The sequence below is a fragment of the Lepus europaeus genome, chromosome 18, assembly GCF_033115175.1.
Source record: "Lepus europaeus isolate LE1 chromosome 18, mLepTim1.pri, whole genome shotgun sequence".
In the NCBI taxonomy this organism is placed as follows: Eukaryota; Metazoa; Chordata; class Mammalia; order Lagomorpha; family Leporidae; genus Lepus; species Lepus europaeus.
In genome coordinates, this window is record NC_084844.1 from 21,460,596 (window position 1) to 21,479,785 (window position 19,190).

Sequence of the window (19,190 nt, forward strand, 5' to 3'; positions counted from 1 at the left end):
CAGGAGCCAGGTACTTCCTCCTGGTCTCCCATGCAGGTGCAGGGCCCAGGCACTTGGGCCATCCTCCACTGCCTTCCCGGGCTACAGCAGAGAGCTGGACTGGAAGAGGAGCAACCGGGACAGAATCCAGCACCCTGACTGGGACTAGAACCTGGGGTGCTGGCGCCGCAGGCAGAGGATTAGCCTAGTGAGCCACGGCACCGGCCTTCTACTTTCTTTAAACATATTTATGACTTCCATATTCCATGGTTGAATTTTTGATCCACTTGGAGTTTAAGTATACAAATAAAGAAGTGAATGTTCAGGTAGCTACACAGTTGTATGAAACCTTAGCTGTATTTTATTGGGGTACAATTTTTTCATGTGATAAAATGCATCATTTGAAGGTATGCAGCTCCATGAAGTTTGGAAAATGCATACACTCAGGTAATCACCACCCAGATCAAGATACAGAATATCAAGGCATAGAATATCAACCTTCCAAGTCCATTCACACTCCTGTGCACCAACTCACCCCACCAAACACACACACACTCAAAGGCAACCACTATTCTGACATCTAACACTGCAGAGGAGTTTTGCCTGTTCTTGAAGCTAATATAAATGTAATCAGACTGTCTGTTCTTTTTTGTACCCAACTCCTTCAGCTCAACAAGTTCTTGATATTCTCCCATGTTTTTGTGGATACCACTGGCTCATTCTTTATTATTGTTGAGTACTGTTTACTATGAAAATAATCTACACTTGGTTGACCCATTATCCTGTTTATGAGCCATTGGGGTATTTCCATTTTGGTGCTATTAAGAATACTGTTGGGGGCTGGTGCTGTGGCATAGCAGGTAAAGCCATTGCCTACAGTGCCGGCATCCATATGAGTACCAGTTCAAGTCCCGGCTGCTCCACTTCCAATCCAGCTCTCTGCTATGGCCTGGGAAAGCAGTAGAAGATAGCCCAAGTTCTTGGGCCCCTGCACCCACATGGGAGACCCAGAAGAAGCTCCTGGCTCCTGGCTTCGGATCGGTGCAGCTCCAGCCATTGCAGCCATCTGGGGAGTGAACCGGCAGATAGAATACATCTCATTCTCTCTCTCTCGCTCTCTCTCTCTGTGTGCCTCTGCCTCTTTGTAACTCTACCTTTCAAATAAATAAGTAAATCTTCAAAAAAAAAAAAAAAGAATACTGTTGCTATAAGCATTCTTGTGTAAGTCATTCTGTATCTGTAAAATCTTACTCATCTGGGGCACATACCTACTCACAAAACTTACACAGAAGGGAGCTTCAAAAAGTTCATGGAAATGGAATTAAAAGATAAATTTATTTTGGTGTAAAAAAATTTTAAATATATGTATAGTCTTTTTTTCATTAAATTCACCTCCATGATCTTTTTGAAGACCCTTTGTGTGTATTTTTTTAGAATTGTCCTTGCTATTCTTATTTCTCTCGTGAAACTTCAGAATTATCTAAGCTAGTTGGAAAAATCATATCCATTTTGGGGAGACCTCAATAAATTTGTTGGGGTGTAAGTTAGACTGACCCAGAGACAACTGTCAGTTTTACAAAGCTGAATGTTGCATTTCGGTCCTAGAACATGATGTATATTTCCACTAATTCTACTGCGCTGCTCTTCTGTATATTTTAACAAGTCATTCCTGAAGATCTGCCACCTTTCTAACTCAATTTATTCCTGCATGTTTTATAGGTGCTGATGCTACTGCAAATTATAGGCTTTTCCCCCTTACATTGTATAGTATGCAGAATAATGAGCTCCTGAATCTAGGACTATGTTAAGCTCCATGGCAAAGCGGAAGTAAAGATACCAAGCTGCTGACCTGGAAACAGGAAAATTATCCTGGATTATCTGGGTGGGCTCAACGTAATCACAAGAAACCTTAGCTTGGCAGAGAGAAGGACAGGGTCTTGTCCCAGTGATGGGATGTGTGAGAGGCTCGAGCCGCTCTTTGTGGCTTTGAAGATGGCAGGGAGCCGTGAGCCAAGGATATGAACAGTCTCTGGAAGCTGGAGAAGGCGAGAACATTACTCCGAGGACTTCCATTGAACACCAAGAACAAGTAACTTTCTCAAGAAAATGAGGAGTACACGCTCCTCCGAAAGAACACTCGTACCTTTCAACAAATCACATTTAAACATCAAATATAAACCAACACGTGACACAATTTTAGCTAGTGTCATACCAAAAACAAAAACTGAGCACTAAACAAGTGACCAAATATGAGCCTTGAAAACCAAAAGGTAACCAGCCTCTTTCCCAAGAGATTTCTTGTTAACTATCAAACCCTGCCTAGAAGCTAACGCATGAATCTAGCAATTAAGAGCGTCTCATTTAAGACTAACATTTTCATCCATGCTCACAAGGTCCTAACAGTGAAAATGGGAAAATCAGTTGGGCAATAGAAAATCAGACACTGATTTCTAAATCCACCGATAATTATTAGATGTTAGCAGTTTCTCTTTCCTAGGAAGGAAAGGAAAAGGACAGACTCCTTCCTGGCCAAGCTGCAGGCCAGGTGGAGAGGTCAACAAGGATTTAATGAACTTAATGTGCTCACACCCGCTTAGTAATGGCTGCTGTTAGGATGGTGACACAGTTCCTTTTGAAGACATCTGTGAAGCTCTGGGTCCAATGAGAAGTAGTATTTGGGATGGGTAATGACTTAGTAACCTCCTTAAACGCGTATTTTTATGAGACAAGTAACTCTTCTCAGGCAAGTAAAAAGCAGACTAATGAGATGTTCCTACAGGATTTGATATAAACCTTAGAAAGGAAAACATCCCATCTGTTGTGACCCCACCCCCACCCCCGGAGGAGAGGCTATATAAGCACTTCACAGAGGACCAACGCGACAGGCGTGGAATTTATACTCGGTGGAGGTTGCCTGGGCTGATGACCACAGACTCGGAGACAGACTGACGCTGGGCACACACTATGGATACCAAGGGCTGTGCAACAACTACCTCCTCTTCAACCTCATGCCAAAACTGCTCTAGGACTACAAACGTTATCAATTCCAGCAACACCTGCCATCGTGGTGGTCTGAAGGCCAACAGCTGCCGCGTTCTGAGAACTGTCCAGGTCCTGGGTTGCCAGCCCACTCCTTGCTTTTGTCGCAGACCCATCTACCTAGTAAATAACTTTAGTGCCTGTCCTTCTCTGGATGACTGGGGCTGCTGTGGCGAAGGCATCAACAGCCATGAGAAAGAGACCATGCAAATCCTGAACGACCGCCTAGCTAACTACCTGGAAAAGGTGCGAGTGCTGGAACAAGAGAATGCCCAGCTGGAGGGGAAAATCCAGGAAGAGTGCAGCAGAGAGCTCCCTGTCTTGTGTCCCGATTACCTGTCCTACTACTCTACCATTGAGGAGCTCCAGCAGAAGGTAAGGTTTTAACACCTGTTATGCTCACCATACATACAGAGTCTAGCTTTATTTTTTTTAATTTTACAAATTTTTATGAACAGATGAGCTGCTAATAGTAAATCTGAAACTCTTGCCTTAAGCAAGGGTACTAAACTTATTCTATCAGGAGTAGATAATTTCCTACACTGTCAAATATATGAAAGATCCTTTTGCACTGTCTTCAACACTTAAGCAAATTCAGCGCACATTTGCTGTACTCTCTCTACAAAGTCCCTCTGAGCTTCTTCTTCCGAGACGCTAGCACCTCAGGTGCTGGAAAGTGAGGGAGCCCTAAGCAGACCTTCAGAGGGTCACAGAGGAGCCACAGTGGTGCAGTTAGAGTGCCGCCCATGATGATTCGGGCACGGGCCCTTCTACACACCTTTAAATCCAAGACTCTACAAGACCTGAGAAGCACTGTGAATTGATGGTATCCAAGCAATGGCTATTTGCTAAACTGTAATATTTCTAGGTCCTTTTATGCTGAAATATTTTTTTGAGAGGCAGAGAGAAATAGAAGGAAGAAAGGAAAGAAGAAAGAGAGGGAGGGAGGGAGGAAGGAAGGAAGTGGGGTGATGGGAAGAGAGAGAGAGAGAGATCTACCATCCACTGGTTCACCCTCTAAATGCCTGTAATGGCTCTTGGCTGTGGCCGAAGATGGGAACCAGGAAATCAATCTGGGTATCCCACATCGGGAGCAGGGACACAACGCCTTGAGCCATTTCCTGCAGCCTCCCAGGGTCTGGATCAGCAGGGAGCTGGAGTCAGGAGCCAGAACCGGGATGGAAACCCAGGCTCTCCAGCATGGTATGCAAGCATCTTAACTGCTAGGACAAATGCCTGCCTCCCCCCAAATTTTTCTTTAATAAGAAAGCCTCATCATCTTGAGGCAGCATTCTGAGTTCTACAGTTTTTCTTTTTTTTTCAGAGATACTCTCTACCATTATAAAGAACTCAGAACCAAAACATTAATAGCCAATTGCTACCATTTCTTTAATAAAAATACTAAAACAGGGATCTGGAAAAAATGAATTTTGTTATAACAAGTTCCTAAACAGTTTAGTTTTTCATCTACTTTGCAACTCTCACCACTCTCTTCTCCTCTTGTGCTCATTTTACCAACTCTAAATTGTTTAATAATTTGTTTCTATCAAACCCAAGTTTCCTATTCGGAATGATGTATTGCTGCTACATACCTGTATTTATCCAGTTTTATTTGTTCAACAAATATTTATAGAGAATCAACAACAATGTGCCGGACATTGTTCTAGGCTCTGGGAAAATACAAGCAAACTTCAAAAGGCTCATGGAAAAATGAAATAAAAAATACATTTATTTTGCTGCAAAAATATTTTGAAATCCATGCCTGGTTTTCTCATAATGCATATTTTCCATGAACTTTTTGAAGACCCCTCTTATTAGTGAAAAGAGGTCCATTCAAGAGGATCACGGTATGCTATGCTAATTTAGGAAGGGTCTGTATTTGTATACTAAGGTTTTTATTTAAGTAATGTTTTGCTAATCATGTAGGACAATAACAAGACTTTCTAAGTCTTCCAGAGCATAGCTAAAAAGATTTATGAAAACTCTAACTGGCCTTGCCCTGTTAACTGAACACACACCAGCCCCTCGGTTCTTACAGAAGGAGATCCCGGTGTTGGTCTTATTTGTGTGTACAATTTCTTAATTCTAGATCTTGTGCACCAAGGCTGAGAATTCCAGACTGGTCTCACAAATTGACAACACCAAACTGGCTGCAGATGACTTGAGAGCCAAGTAAGCCTGCTCAGCACTGCCCCCGATGACAGAACCTACCCTGAATCGGACTCAACACTCCCAATAAGATAATCCCCAGATGTACTAACCCTTCTGCCCCCACATGTTGACCCTACCCCAGAGAAGACCTTCAACTTCAATGACTAAGATTAGTAAACACTCACAGGTACAAGGTACCTATGGTTTCTAACATATGAACCCATCCAATTACCTGCACAATAACTCAGTAAAATAGGTAGGGATATTATGTTTTTATCCCCTTTAAGGTGAGAAAGCTGGTTTAATACGTTTACCTTACTTTCCCAAAGGCATACAGTCAGTATAGCACAGAACAAAAGCCCAGACCCAAGCTTTCAGAGCCCTGGTCTGGTGCTCTTCTCACACTGTAGTGCCTGTGAGGCAGGGGAGGGAGGATAAATTCCCTCATCTCAAAGAATAGCAATGTAGCATTGCTCTGGCAAAGGAACTTCGGCACAATAGGCAAGGCAAGTCATGCTGTTTATCAAATGTTTTCCCCTCTGAAGGGATAAAAACCTCAATAGAAATCCACTCATTGAGAGGCTGAAAAAAAAAAAAGGCAGGAGGACATTTTACTTGGCTTGAGTTGCATCATCTACTTTTTAGTATCTTTCTTTTCACACCTGGTTTTTAAAGGTATGAGGCGGAGGTGTCCCTGCGCCAGCCTGTGGAGGCCGATGCCAACAGCCTACGACAGATCCTGAATGCACTGACCCTGGCCAAGGCTGACCTGGAGGCACGAGTCCAGTCTCTGAAGGAGGAGCTCTTCTGCCTCAAAAGCAGCCATGAAGAGGTTAGAGAAAGACCAGGAGAGTCGTCTGGCAACTGCATAAGTTCCCTTGAATTTTACCTAAAAGGGGGGTACTATGGCTAGACACCATCCTGTTAACACTGACCACTGGCTTAACATATTTCAAATCCATTGGCTATAACACAACATCTGGGTAAGACACACCTTCATGGATTCCCCGTCTTTCCCTTGAGAAGAAAGTAACCCCATTTTCCTATCCCCACAGGTCTTTCATCTCTTTGTAGGCGTCCTTGCATGAACTTCTGTCGGCTCCCTTTGGTGCAGGTCAATATTGGCACAATATTGGCATCATAGAGATTACGTTGTCTCATAAATTCCACATCTATGCTGCTTCTCCCATTGTTCATCCCTAGAAATGATCTAAATTCTTTGGAACTTTGATCTTGCTGGTCAACTCCTTTTAAAATTGCACATATTTGAACATACAGTCAGACATGAAGTAGACTGAAGTCATTTTATAGCATCTCAATAACAACTATAAATCATGTATTCCTTTATTGTAGGCTGTATTCAAGACACAATTAAGCTAAATTATTGCTGTTAGACTGAAACAAGAATGCAAGGGGGTCATCTATTCACTGAGTAAATTTTTTTCATTCTACAGGAGGTTAATTCCTTACAGAGCCAGCTTGGGGACAGACTCAACATTGAAGTGACTGCTGCCCCTTCTGTTGACCTAAACCGGGTTCTACAAGAAATGAGATGTCAGTATGAGTCCATCATGGAAACAAACCGTAAAGATGTGGAACAATGGTTCAATGCGCAGGTGGGGAGAGCAGAAAAATCAAAAACACCAGGCTGACGTTGCATTTCCAGAGACCCTTAACCCAAAGTCGTGTGTTCTTGCATAATATCCATGGTCTTTGACTGTGTTTCAGATGGAGGAGCTGAATCAAGAAGTGGTGACCAGCTCTCAACAGCAGCAATGCTGTCAGAAGGAGATCATAGAATTGAGACGTACCAGGAATGCTCTGGAAGTTGAACTGCAGGCTCAGCACCGAATGGTACCCAGCAAGCTGACCAAGTCTAGCACAGCAAGGATGGCAACAGCCTCTGACACCTGTGTGTGCAATGTTTCCCAAACTGTATCCCTCAGAACAGTTCTTCTGCTTGTTAAAGAATCTATGGACAGTATTTGTGGTCAAATAAGTCTGGGAGATGCTGAATGGAACAAAGGTTAAGCAGGGTGCCTTCCTGAAAGTCTACAAAAAGCCAAAATCCACCAGGAGTCTCCAAAGACGGGCTGAGTGGTCTTCAGCATTCCAGAACTTATTTGACTGTGAATCCCCCTTTTTAGAGCATCTCATGGTAATGATCTGTGTGGAGTACATCTTGGGAAACACTAGGAGAGCTTTTTAGTTCCTAAGTTATCATACTAGGTTTACAAAATAGTCTTATAAGGGAGGTGGCAGTTATTAAACCACTTGACAACTGATGCTGCGAGATGAGGATACAGATGAGGCTCTGAGAGCTAAGGTGGGTTTTCCAAGCCAAATCCAAGGCAAATTTCCTCTCATCTGTTTTGTAGATGGAGACGCTGAAATCCTGAGGCTTTACGTAACTTGTCCAAAATATCAAGAGAAATGACTCAGAGCCACAATTCAGATTCCAAAGCCAGTATCCTACCTGCCTCTTTGTACTCCCTCTCGGAAGTAGGGAATTACGTGCACGCTCTGGTAGGAAGGGTGCTCAGAACACTGCCTCAAGCTGGTTTATCATGTGTCAGAAACTCAGTCAATCTCTTGAACTTCAGTTTTCTGAAATTGGGATAATCATGCAAATAACAGGCTATTAGCACCTAAAATCCCACCTTAATCCACAGTCTTACAAAATGATAGAGTAGGAAGTAACTTCACCCATCAATGTCAACACTCGTATTTTACATCTAAAGGAACTGATCTAGTGAGGGCAATGTGTATGGTTAAATGTCACTCACTTTGTTTTTAAAATCTAAACACTCACTGAATGAAGTGCTATTGTGATACATTTTTAACCTCTAGATGTACAATAGCTTGAAATATTTTTTTGCCTCTCCTAAGTAGGAGAATGTGGTAGAAGATTATCAGTCGGTCAAGATTGAGGAAGAAAAATAAAAAAGAGGGGCCAAAAAAAAGAAAACAGAGGAGATAAAGGAAAGCAAACTCTAGCATAATTGGTAATTTTGTTTTTTTAATTTATTTGGCTAGGAGGTAATATAAGGGCTTGGAGATCCGTAAGTACCATCACAAAACCATTGTTTAAAATAATTGAAGCAATGACCTGGGCTAAAGAAGTGACTATTACAACCCTACTCTCTTCCTCCGTGGTAGCGGGATTCCCAGGAATGCATGCTGACTGAGACGGAGGCCCGCTACACAGCCCTGCTGACCCAGATTCAGAGTCTGATCGACAACCTGGAGGCTCAGCTGGCAGAGATCCGGAGTGCCCTGGAAGGACAGAACCAAGAATACGAGATTCTGCTGGATGTCAAGTCCCGGCTGGAGGGCGAGATCGCCACATACCGCAGCCTTCTGGAGAGCTCAGACTGCGAGTATGTAAATTAAAGCCACTTGCACGAGAAAGATGCTCCAAGGCACACATGTGTGTCCTGCCATGGGCAGCAGGGGACAAGCACTTAGATCTGGCCAGGAATGGGGAGCTGCTTCCACACAGGCAACAGTGACCTTTAGACACTGACAACTGTGACCTAGTCCAAAGTCGAGGTGTTAGCAGAACTAAGTGGTTCTAAAGAGCCAATCTATCAAGTGAATCCCTTACATGGTATTTAGCTTCTTAGAGTTTTAGATGTTATTAGAAGAAAAAAATGGTTTCCCCAAAGAGGGACATTCCTGGTGACTGTCACAAATTCCCCCAGCTCCACCCCCAGTGCAGCATCTAACCTGCAGGAGACTGAACAGGACAACCCTGCTGTCTCCGAAGAACAGTGTGCTGGGGCTGAAATCCCTAACTGGGCAGCCACTAGTCCTTGATGCCAAGAGCAGCACGTACACCTGTGTGTTTCAGTAACTTTTTTCTTTAGTGAAAGTTACTTTCTTAAGTGAATAGACATTAAACCCACCCATAGGAACTCACCTGAAATATGAGCTACTTGAAGTAACTCAACCCAACCTCAGACCAGACTTGGTTCCACTTGCAAAGGAGACCTACCTGCACTACCCGCCCCTCCCAAAAGATAATTGGTGAACTCTGTTCACAGCATCCCCTTAATTAGCATATGCTTATCACACTAGCACAATGCTAACCAGCGCCATGACCTTAAAGAGCAATGATACACCCAAGTGCCTCGGGTCATCACAGAAAGTGTCCCGTGTCACCAAAAGTGTTCTCTGTTAACTGCTGCCTACTGCAGTCCTCTAAGACCTCCGCGCTGACATCCAGAAGACACTCAGGCTTCCTGATGACACACTGGGGACGCTGCTTACATGGGCTCCTCAATAAGGAACCATTTCCTTATCGATAAGAAAAACATTCCCCGATAAGAAAAATCTCTCTTTAGTTTCCATTCCTTCAACCTGTTCTTTATGACAGTTGATCCCAAGAATGGAGTTCCCATTTTATCCATTCTGCAGATGAAAACCTGGCTTATCTGAAGGCACCCAGCACTAAGTGACAGAGTCAGGTCCTGTCCCAGGCTTTCACTGCTGGGGTGGTATTCTTAGGGCATGGACTCCTGTGGAAGCTTACCCACTCTTACACCTAGGATGCTGTTTTCTGTAGAGCCTGTCTGATTCTTTTGATCACACTGAACACAGCACAAGGTGAATGAACGAGCTTTTGGAAGCACTCCTTTTGAATGCCAAGGGTTGAAACATTAGCCAGTGCCATTTTTCTCCATCATCACCACTGCCCTCCCTCAGTCACAGGTAGAATTCTGCTTGTCTCCACAGGCTTCCCTGGAACCCATGTGCCACCGAATGTGAATCTCCCACGCGTACTTCCTGTAAAGCCAGAGCCCTGGGATGCCCGGCCCCAGCCTGCACCTCCTCGGTCCCCCAGGGGATCCGGAAGGCCTACAGTGCCTGCGCACCCCTGTCCCGGCTCCTGGTTAAAATATGCACCATCACACAGGAGATCCAGGACGGGAAGATCATTTCCTCTCATGAGCACGTGCAGCCTTGCTACATCACCAGACTGGCCAAAGTCTAACGTCCCAAGGTGATAACAATGGCCTGCTTTCCTGAGACACAGGCCAATGCATGCTCCTGCCAGAAAGGTTTAAGAACTCCCCAGTCCCTGCAGGTACTTAGTTTTTGCTACTACAGCTGGTCCCCTCCCAATTGCTAGACAGAGTATGCTTCATTCCGCTCCTTCCCTAAGTTGCTGCTCCCAACGTGATGATAAAGCACATTTCTCTGGACGGCTATACCGCATTTAGCAAAGGGACGGGAAACGATTTATAGGCGCTAAGGAAGGCAGACCACATGGCGCCACTCCACGGGTGATTGACAGGCAGGTTTCTCCTTTGTGTACTCGGGCCCTGTTTACTTCTCGTCCTCCTTAGAGCCAGTCAGACTAGCTCTAGGACTGTTTGTGGCCATTGGTACTTGAAGGTGAAAAGCTACAACCTTCTCTTCTGAACTCCCTCTTTAGATATGGAAAGAAGCCTGTGCAGGAACAATACAAAGAGAGAATGAAATCTTTAATACTTAGTTACTTTGAGCAGATGGGCACAAGTTTGAACCTAATCCACACTATTGGCTCAACTGCTCTTTAACTATCCTAAAATACTTTACCTTCCCCAACCTGTTTTTAAAGCTGTCCACATCCTTCAGAACTGTACAAGCCATTAGGCTATTTTTTTAAGAAACAGGACTAGGGGCCAGTATTGTGGCTCAACAGGTTAAGATACCACTTACGATGCCTGCAGCCCATATGGGCACCACTTCAAGTCCCAGCTGGCCCACTTCCAATCCAGTTCCCTGCTAATGTGTCTGGGAAAGCAGCAGAAGATGGTCCAAGTATTTAGAACCCTGCCATCCACATAAGAGACCCAGATGGAGTTCTAGGCTACTGGCTTCGGCCTGGCCCAGCCCCAGCTATTACAGTCATTTGGGAAGTGAACCAGCAGATGGAAGATCTATCAATTTCTGTCTCCCTGCTCTCCCCTACTCTTTGAAACTCTGCCTTTCAATAAATAAATAAATCTTTAAAACAAAAAGAATTAGTAATAGCTGTGGGCAGCACACCTAGAGCATTCTGAAGAAACAGCATGAGTCCTTGAATTAAATGTTTGCTATTTCTCTTCCTATTCTTTAGGGAATGGAGCTTGGTCTGACTATTTGACAAGGGACCTGTAGCTGGGACTCTGAGGACATAACAACCCCTGCCTGCTTCCTCCCCATGATGGCGACAATGGAAAAACAGCTTCAGTCCATGCTTCATTCTGTCCATGAGTCACACACATACTTAGTATCCAGAAACTTCACAGCAAAGCAAGAAGGAATCATTTCTGCTCACCAGTTCTAGGCAGTTCCAAAGTGAAAAGGCATCATGTATGTCCAACCAGCCATAACTTCTTACAGGGCTGTCACAGAGTACATCATTCCCCAAAAATTATTAGACATTTCTAGAATCTTTAATGAACAATTCCAAATCAACCCCACAATGCTGGGGGTCGGCACTGTGGCACAGTAGGTTAAGCTTCCACCTGCATTGCCAGCATCCCATAAGGGTGTCCGTTCTAGTCCCAGCTGCTCCTCTTCCAGTCCAGCTCTCTGCTGTGGCCTGGGAAAGCAGTGGAAGATGCCCCATGTGTTTGGGCCCCTGCACCCATATGGGAGACCCAGAAGAGACTCCTAGCTCCTATCTCCAGATTGGCCCAGTTCTGGCCATTGCAGCCATTTTGGGAATGAACCAGCAGGTGGAAGATCTTTCTCTCCATCTGTCCCTCTCTCTCTCTCTGTATGTAACTGTACCTCTCAAATAAATAAAATCTTACCAAAAAAAGCCCACAATATGGAAACAAAAGACCTCAGGTCTTAAGCCTGCCACATTCTCATTGTGACCTGGGGCACAACCTTGAACCTTCATCAAACTTCATTTCTTTGTTCAATGAGGATCATGCCTACTTCAAGGGGTTTTTAAGATAAATGAAATTGCTTATGACATCCTATTTTGTATACTGAAAAGTCTTACAGAAATGTAATTCTATACTTGAATAAGCTTTGCTTTTAGCAACAGCCCTAGACCTAATTTTGTCATTATTATCTCATTTAAAATTTTTTCACCATGAAATGTAGCTATCTAGTTATGATCTGAGGGTTTTAATAATGTTTAGCTTTTGGTGTAAAAAAGGAAACAAGATCTCCCATGATCAAGCTCACAATTCTCCTCAATAAAACAGTTTTGAACTCTCAAGACTATGTGTCAGGTTTCAGTTGATGCCAGAGCCCACATCAAAGACACACACATTGTTTAACCCACAGCCTAGCAATTTACTTCCTCCAGACAGGGAGTGACTTACGGTAAGCAAGTGGGATGCAGAACTCCTGGAATGTTCTATCAATAATTTGCCTCTCATCTGAATGGGCACGGCAACTCTGGTCAATCTTTAACTGCATAGTAGCTGCACTGCAGGTTGGAAATGTGGAAAGAGCATGGAACTTGGATTCAGAAACCTTGAGATGGAATCTGAATCCAGCCTGGGTGTGTGACCTGAAGCAAAATAGGCATAACACCACAGAGGCCTCTCGACTGCCACTGGAAAGATTAAATGCAATAGCAAAGGGGGAAGTCTTGTACACTATAAGGTGCTACACAGAGAGAATGCTTCTTCCCTAAACTGGAAACCACACATCCCACCCATACCTTCTTCCTCTCTGGCTGGCTCAGTGGTGGGCCCAGATAGACCCTGATATGTAACCCCCAGTGCTAACTGGGAAACCAGCTGGGGAGAGATGCTCAGTCCACTCTGAGCTTCAGACGCCAGAGGCTCACTGGCCTCAGGCCAGCCTTGAGCAGAGGCAGCAATGCCATGTCAGTTCACCCCAGAAACAGGATGCCTTCTCCCAATCTGAGTAAAGTACCCCCCAGGCCTTCTGTGGTGAAAAATGAGTTATTAGGAATGGCACGGTCAAGAGGGGATTTGGCCATTCAAGGTTTATCAATTTTCTCGCATATTTTCTTTGTAAAAAGAGAACCTAAAACCATCTTCTGGGCCTTGGATACATATGATGAAACCTTTGAAAGGCCATAAAAGTCTGGAGTTTTACTAGGAAGTTAAAGTATCCTGTACAGCCACAGGGGGGAGTTAAAGGGGTTTTGTTGTTGTTGTTGTCGTCGTGTTTTGTTTCATTTTAAACATAGCTGAGCACAGGTCAACAGCCACTGTAGAAATGGGGCTCAAAGGAAGGGAAAATTCAATACAAGCATAATTTTAGTGCAGCTTCAAAGACATCCATGAACCAGACGCACACATAGTTTCTGGAGCTGAGATGAAATCCTACCTCTCTTTTCACTTTGCAGGCCCACAGGGAGATGTTTTAGATAGATTTCCAGCCCCCCCCCCCACCCTAGATTTCTTTTTCCTTCTCTGCTTACGACCTCAGTGGTTTAAACTCTCCCACACACAGCGGCAACCACACTTCCCTCTCAGCCCTTAGCTGCCTCCCACCACCTCCATCTTTACATCCCCAGCAGCAGCTGCTGCTCAGAGCAGACTGCTGGGAGGGTTTGGTGAGTGGCGGGGTGAGTGGTGGGGTGAGTGGTGACCCCCCCGCAGTTTCTCTGGTGGGATCCAGAAGCTACCAGCCTACAAAATTCAGACTCCTGGGCGCTCACGCAGACTGCTGCATGAGCATTTCCAGGTAAGGATCTGTGAAAATTCTAACCGAAGTTCCAGCTGACGTGTGTGTGTGTGTGTGTGCGTGCGTTGAGTTCAGAGCCACTGCTTTGTAATTGACAAACACTTTTTGGCTCTAAGATCTGAACTCTGTGATGGCTTTTTAAGCTTTTCTTCTAGACTCTGACAGTGGCTTGACAGATTACCATGCTTACAGATAACGCCTCCTCTCCGTGTACACCTCCATTTGTTTATAAAAATGGAGCCAGTCAACAATAATCAACTTAGTGTTAGTAATTCGTTCAACCCTCACAATGACACCATGGAGCAAAAGAGCAGGAAACAGCTAGACAAAGAAGTTAAGTGATTCACTCAACCCCACACAACAATGACAGTGAATTTTAAGTACTCTGGTTTCCTTAGGGAGGTCAAAATAGGACCTGACACATCATAGGATCAGTCTCCAAGAATGGAAATAAACCACAAGTGACAGGTAGTTTTTCAACTCTTCAAAGCACCCTTCTCCAGTTGCTTGTCACCGCTCCTAGAGAGAAGCCATCCCAGGAGGCCTTGCACCATTAGCACTGATGACTTCCTTCATCCAGAAAGGCACAGGCTAGAGCAGTCTTAGAACGGGAAAAGTGACGCCTTTTTCACATCAGAGATAGAGCAGCTGGGGCCCAGAGGGAAAGGGCCATGAGCCCTGCTCCATGAGACAGCACAGCCATTTCTTCGGCTTCCCGTTCCCCACCACCTGTGCAGTGGCCAGCAGTGGAGCGTGGTCTAATGGAGACAATATTGGACCACAAGACAGTGGTCATGGGTTCCAGTTCTTAGCACCATTTCTCGGCTTCTCTGTGCTTGGACTCTGAGCACCCACAATGAAACATTCTGATCAAACATCTTTAGTCTCTCTTATTAAGTTCTGACACTACCTTACTATGCCCTGACTTCTCATTCTGCAACTAAAAGAAAATTCCAGAAATAATGTCCTCCAGCACTGTGTCTTTCAATGGCAATGAGATGATATTAGTGATATCTTTATGTTCCTTAGAAGCCAACTACTATATGTTATTATTATGAATTCATAACCTTCATTTATCATGATGAAGAAAATATCTCACCATACACAGCAATGAATGGCACTGCATTAAGTAGGTTAATCTGAAACCTGTCCATTTTAATTTAATATCAAAGTTTTGATAATAAAAGGTGTTGTGAAAGCAAACACTTCCTCTAAATGACAGGGATAGAGAAAGAGATCAAAGTTCAGGAGAAAAGGGAAGGGCACACACACACACACACACACAACACATACATACATACACACACACATACACACACACACGTGTTGGGGAGAATTTCTAGGCTGAGGCACTCAGCATCCTAGGCACGGGGCCGTGGGTTGGCCTCAGTGCAAGCAAGCCCAGAAGCACACGCGGTTTCAACACGCCAGCACATGCCTTTCACAGGAAATGGAGGCCCTGGCTATTTGGCTGGAATCACCTGGCCAAGGTGCTCACGCATGACTCACAAGCTTCGTGGGAACAGCCCACGCACGCAGTTCAAACAGGAACAGCCCTATTTGGCAGCACTGAAAAGGTTTATTCTAGTTGGAATTACACTTTTAGGTGATCATAATTGGAGGATTTTCTTAGGTGACACATTTAAGCTATAAGTCACCACTCCCATGAACATAAGATTTCATATTCCAATGTTTCTGAACATCACACACAAAAAAGCTCCCACAATAGCAAAATTTCCAAATGCCCTCTCATTCTCACTCTCTGTCCTCTTGACTAGAACAACATAATAATCAAGACGACCATACAGATAGCACCTGGAGAAAACATCTCAGGCAATAGGTTCTCTTACTATTATCTAGAAGAAAGTAGGTTTCGGGCTCCCTTATCTTTGTTTCTCTAAAAAACTAAATAAATGAAAAGAGTCTTCTTCTAAGCCAGGAACAAAAATTTCTGATATCACAGCTCCTTATGGGGGGGCACATGGGGGCCAGCAGGTGCCCGAGAGTCATCCCAGAGAAGGCCATACCCACCCACTTGGTGTCTGTGACCCTCGGGGAGGCCCCTGTACTGACCCAGAAGACCTAGAGAGAGCCCAGACCCAGTTCTGAATTGTCACCCTCTAGCTCCATCCAGAGTCCTCTTCAATGGTCTGTTGTAGCTTTATTTGCTTTCCCAGAGAGACTTCTCTCTACAGCCACAGAGGCGATGTCGGCAGGTTGGCGGGATGGAGGTGGGGGCAGGGGTGTCTCCTGAGCACTGAAGGAGGCAGACATGGTTATTTTTTCCCGTGGATCAGTGAAAAATGAGCCAAAAACACTTATCTCCCACCGATAAGTGCTCGTTGCCCAGACAAAACCTTATGACTCCTCCATACGGAGGGGGATAGGGAGTCCTCTACAACCATCTACACAGGGTAAGAGAAATTCAGCCCAAGATGGGGCTTCTCGCTAGTTCAGAACAAGTGACCCCTCTTTAGGCATTAGAAAAAGCTAGAAAAGAACACTGGCCTTCTCTGGTCAAGACACAGAATTATGTACTGATTCACAACCAGATATAGACCAGCAGGGTCTAAGTCCCAGCCCAGCTACCTGCTGAGGGATCTTGGCAAAGTTACTTAATCTCTCTATCTCTTCTTCCACATCTGTAAAACGGGGCTAATAATAGCACCTACTTCATAGGGTTGAAATGATGACGTTAATTAGTGCATGTCAAGCTCTAAAAGCATGCCTGGCACCCAGGAATGCTGTTTGTAAGATTTCATTATGCTGCTTTGGGAAGCTTACATTCAACTGGCAAAACAATCATACTAGAGCAAATGAATTAATTTGTTTGAGCTAACTGACAATGACAGTCATGCTGGTAACTAATAAAAGCACAAGGCTGAGGATGGAACTTTTCTTTTTAATAGAAAGCTGAGTCATACAATGGCCCAAGGTAAAAACCACCTGCAGGTCCAACCCTTTTATTTTCCAGAATGCTGTGGAACTCAGTGGGAAAGGATGTTCCTACATCAGTCTTCATGGTCTTTGGCAGCCAATAGGAAGAAGCTGGCCAATAAGCACAGAGTTGAAGCAATGGCTGCAAGACAGCCACTTTCCAAAGGATAAGTTGTAGCTTCATTGGCATCTGCAGGTTGCTAAAGCCACAGGGGACCTTCTGATTTCCATCTATCCCAAGATGGACAGGGCACAAGGGTGATGGGATGGAATATTCAAACTCCACCTCAGCCCAGGATCCCTTTTAAGAAAGGCCAAAAATTGTTGAGGGTAGGGGTGGTGATCAGAAGTGAAAGCAAATATGTTAGGTTTAGACAGAAGATGCTCTGTGAATACAGGGAACACACTGGAAGAAGGAGGGGGAAAAGCACAAAACAGGTGTGTGCTTGCAGCCCCAGAGTGAAGAGAGTCAAGAGGGCGTGTGGAGCTCACCCACGCAGGACAGAAGGCCCAGTGGGCGTAGACTGCCGGCCAAGGCCCAGCGTCCCAGTTAGGGGCCTGGCTCAGCGGAAGGGCATTTGATGGAGGTGTCCCAGGTGTGGCAGCTTCTCTTCGTGCCAATGATACGAGCCTGTGTTGTACACAGCAATCAGTGATGAAGAAATCCGTGGTCTGGGGAGCTCTGTCAGGAAGGAAGGGCCGTGGAGGAGTTCACGAGCCATGGACAGAGGCTGAGGCGAGGAGCAAGGCCTGAGGTCTCAGTGAAAGCCACACGCTCAAGCCTGTCCCAGCCACGTGGCCCAGGCCTCTGGGCACAGCCTTGAGTCTATGTGATCTTACCCTTTTCAGTAAAAACTACTTGGGAAATGTTTAATTAAATGTGACTGAAATCCCCAAAATTCTGCGAGGTATATCAGATAAATCAAAATCAAAACTTTCAAATAATAAAAATCATCTATAAATTGGCTAAGTGAGGGTTTTTGAACTACAGTCACGATAAACATCTCTGCTGTTATACTTAAAGATGCCTACTAAATATGTGTATTGAGAATTTTCTTATTACTGACATGGAAAACATCTAGCTTAATTTAATCTTGAGCAAAGTCAGCCACTAGAGTCCCTATTCTGTGCAAAACACACACACAGACACACACACACCCCCATACATACACTCATGCACACAACTCAGCCACACACTCACACATGAAGCTGATTTCCTACTGTTGCTGTAACAAACTACCATCAGCATGGTGGCTGAAAATGACACAAAGGTGCCACCCCACAGTTGCTGCTTCAGAAGCCTGCGGCAGGGCCGAAGCCCCAGGTGGCCGGGGCTGTGCTCCTTCTGTGCCCTTGCCCTGGCCAGCTTCCAGGGGCTGCCCACAGTCCTCAGCTTGTGCTCCCCGTCCACCTTCAAAATCGACGATCTCATCTCTCGGCCTCCATCACGTCTCCTTCTCCAACACCCTCTACTCTTCCACCTCCCTCTCTACTGTTGAAGACACTCGCGGTTACACTGGGCCTACCTGATGCCTACTAGCATCATCTCCCCCACTTTGAGGCCTTCTGAGCAACTTTAATTCTATCCGCAACTTTCATTTCCCTTCACGGGTAACATAGCCGTTCACAAGTTGTAGGCATTAGGGCTTGGACATCTTTAGAGGACCATTATCCTGCCTACTAACAATGAACCAAAGGAGAGCCAAAGCCAGAGACAGAGACAGACAATGTATCGTCTCTGTAAAATACCAGGACATGGACTGGAGACTGATGTCCACAGCAATGCAGTCACACGTGTCTAATCCACAGACCACTCAAGTTCCCCGCCGGACCTTGAGCCTCAGGGCCACAACTGCTGCATGGACAGTGTAGGCTGCAGGCTGTCCCTTAGCTAACGGCTTGAAAACGCACACATGCTGCACACCCTTCTGGGGTCCTCTTTCTACAGCAGCAGGAACAACAGTCAGCCCTGACTGAGTGCTTGCAGTGCCCCACAGAATTAGGTGTCCTCTGCACAAATGTCACACCTTGCCAGAGTCACCCTGTGCACAGCCAGGACTCAAACTCAGGCTGGGGCGCTCCAGACCTGACGCCTTGGCCATCATGCAAAGCTGCCTCTTCCTTTTCTTTTTTCTTTTTGACCGATGCGTACTTTGTGAGAATGCATCCTTTAACTGACTTGTTAGGACCCAGCTCAGCGTGCAAAGCAGGACAACTCACTGGAACGGTTCTGCTCCTCCAGCCACTTTCACCCTCGCCCCAGCCTCTCCTGTAATTCTGGGAGGAAGAAGGAGAGAACAAATGGAGACAGGAAGAAAAAGCCGTATCCACGATAGAACAGGCAAGACAGACAAGGGGGAGGGAAAGAATGGGAGTGAGGTCCAGCCAAAGGCACGCGAGGATGGCTCGCGCCTGCTCGCGAGAAACAA

General features: G+C 45.2%; 1 protein-coding gene across 1 annotated transcript; it reads left to right on the plus strand.

The window, feature by feature from the left end:
• The first annotated feature begins 2,943 nt into the window (after nucleotides 1-2,943).
• Nucleotides 2,944-10,165, plus strand: KRT39 (keratin 39). The gene is made up of 7 exons (XM_062216244.1): nucleotides 2,944-3,393; nucleotides 5,108-5,190; nucleotides 5,845-6,001; nucleotides 6,624-6,785; nucleotides 6,898-7,023; nucleotides 8,329-8,549; nucleotides 9,907-10,165. The coding sequence occupies exons 1-7, from the start codon at nucleotides 2,944-2,946 to the stop codon at nucleotides 10,163-10,165; spliced, it is 1,458 nt and encodes a 485-aa protein (XP_062072228.1).
• Nucleotides 10,166-19,190: the final 9,025 nt, after the last annotated feature.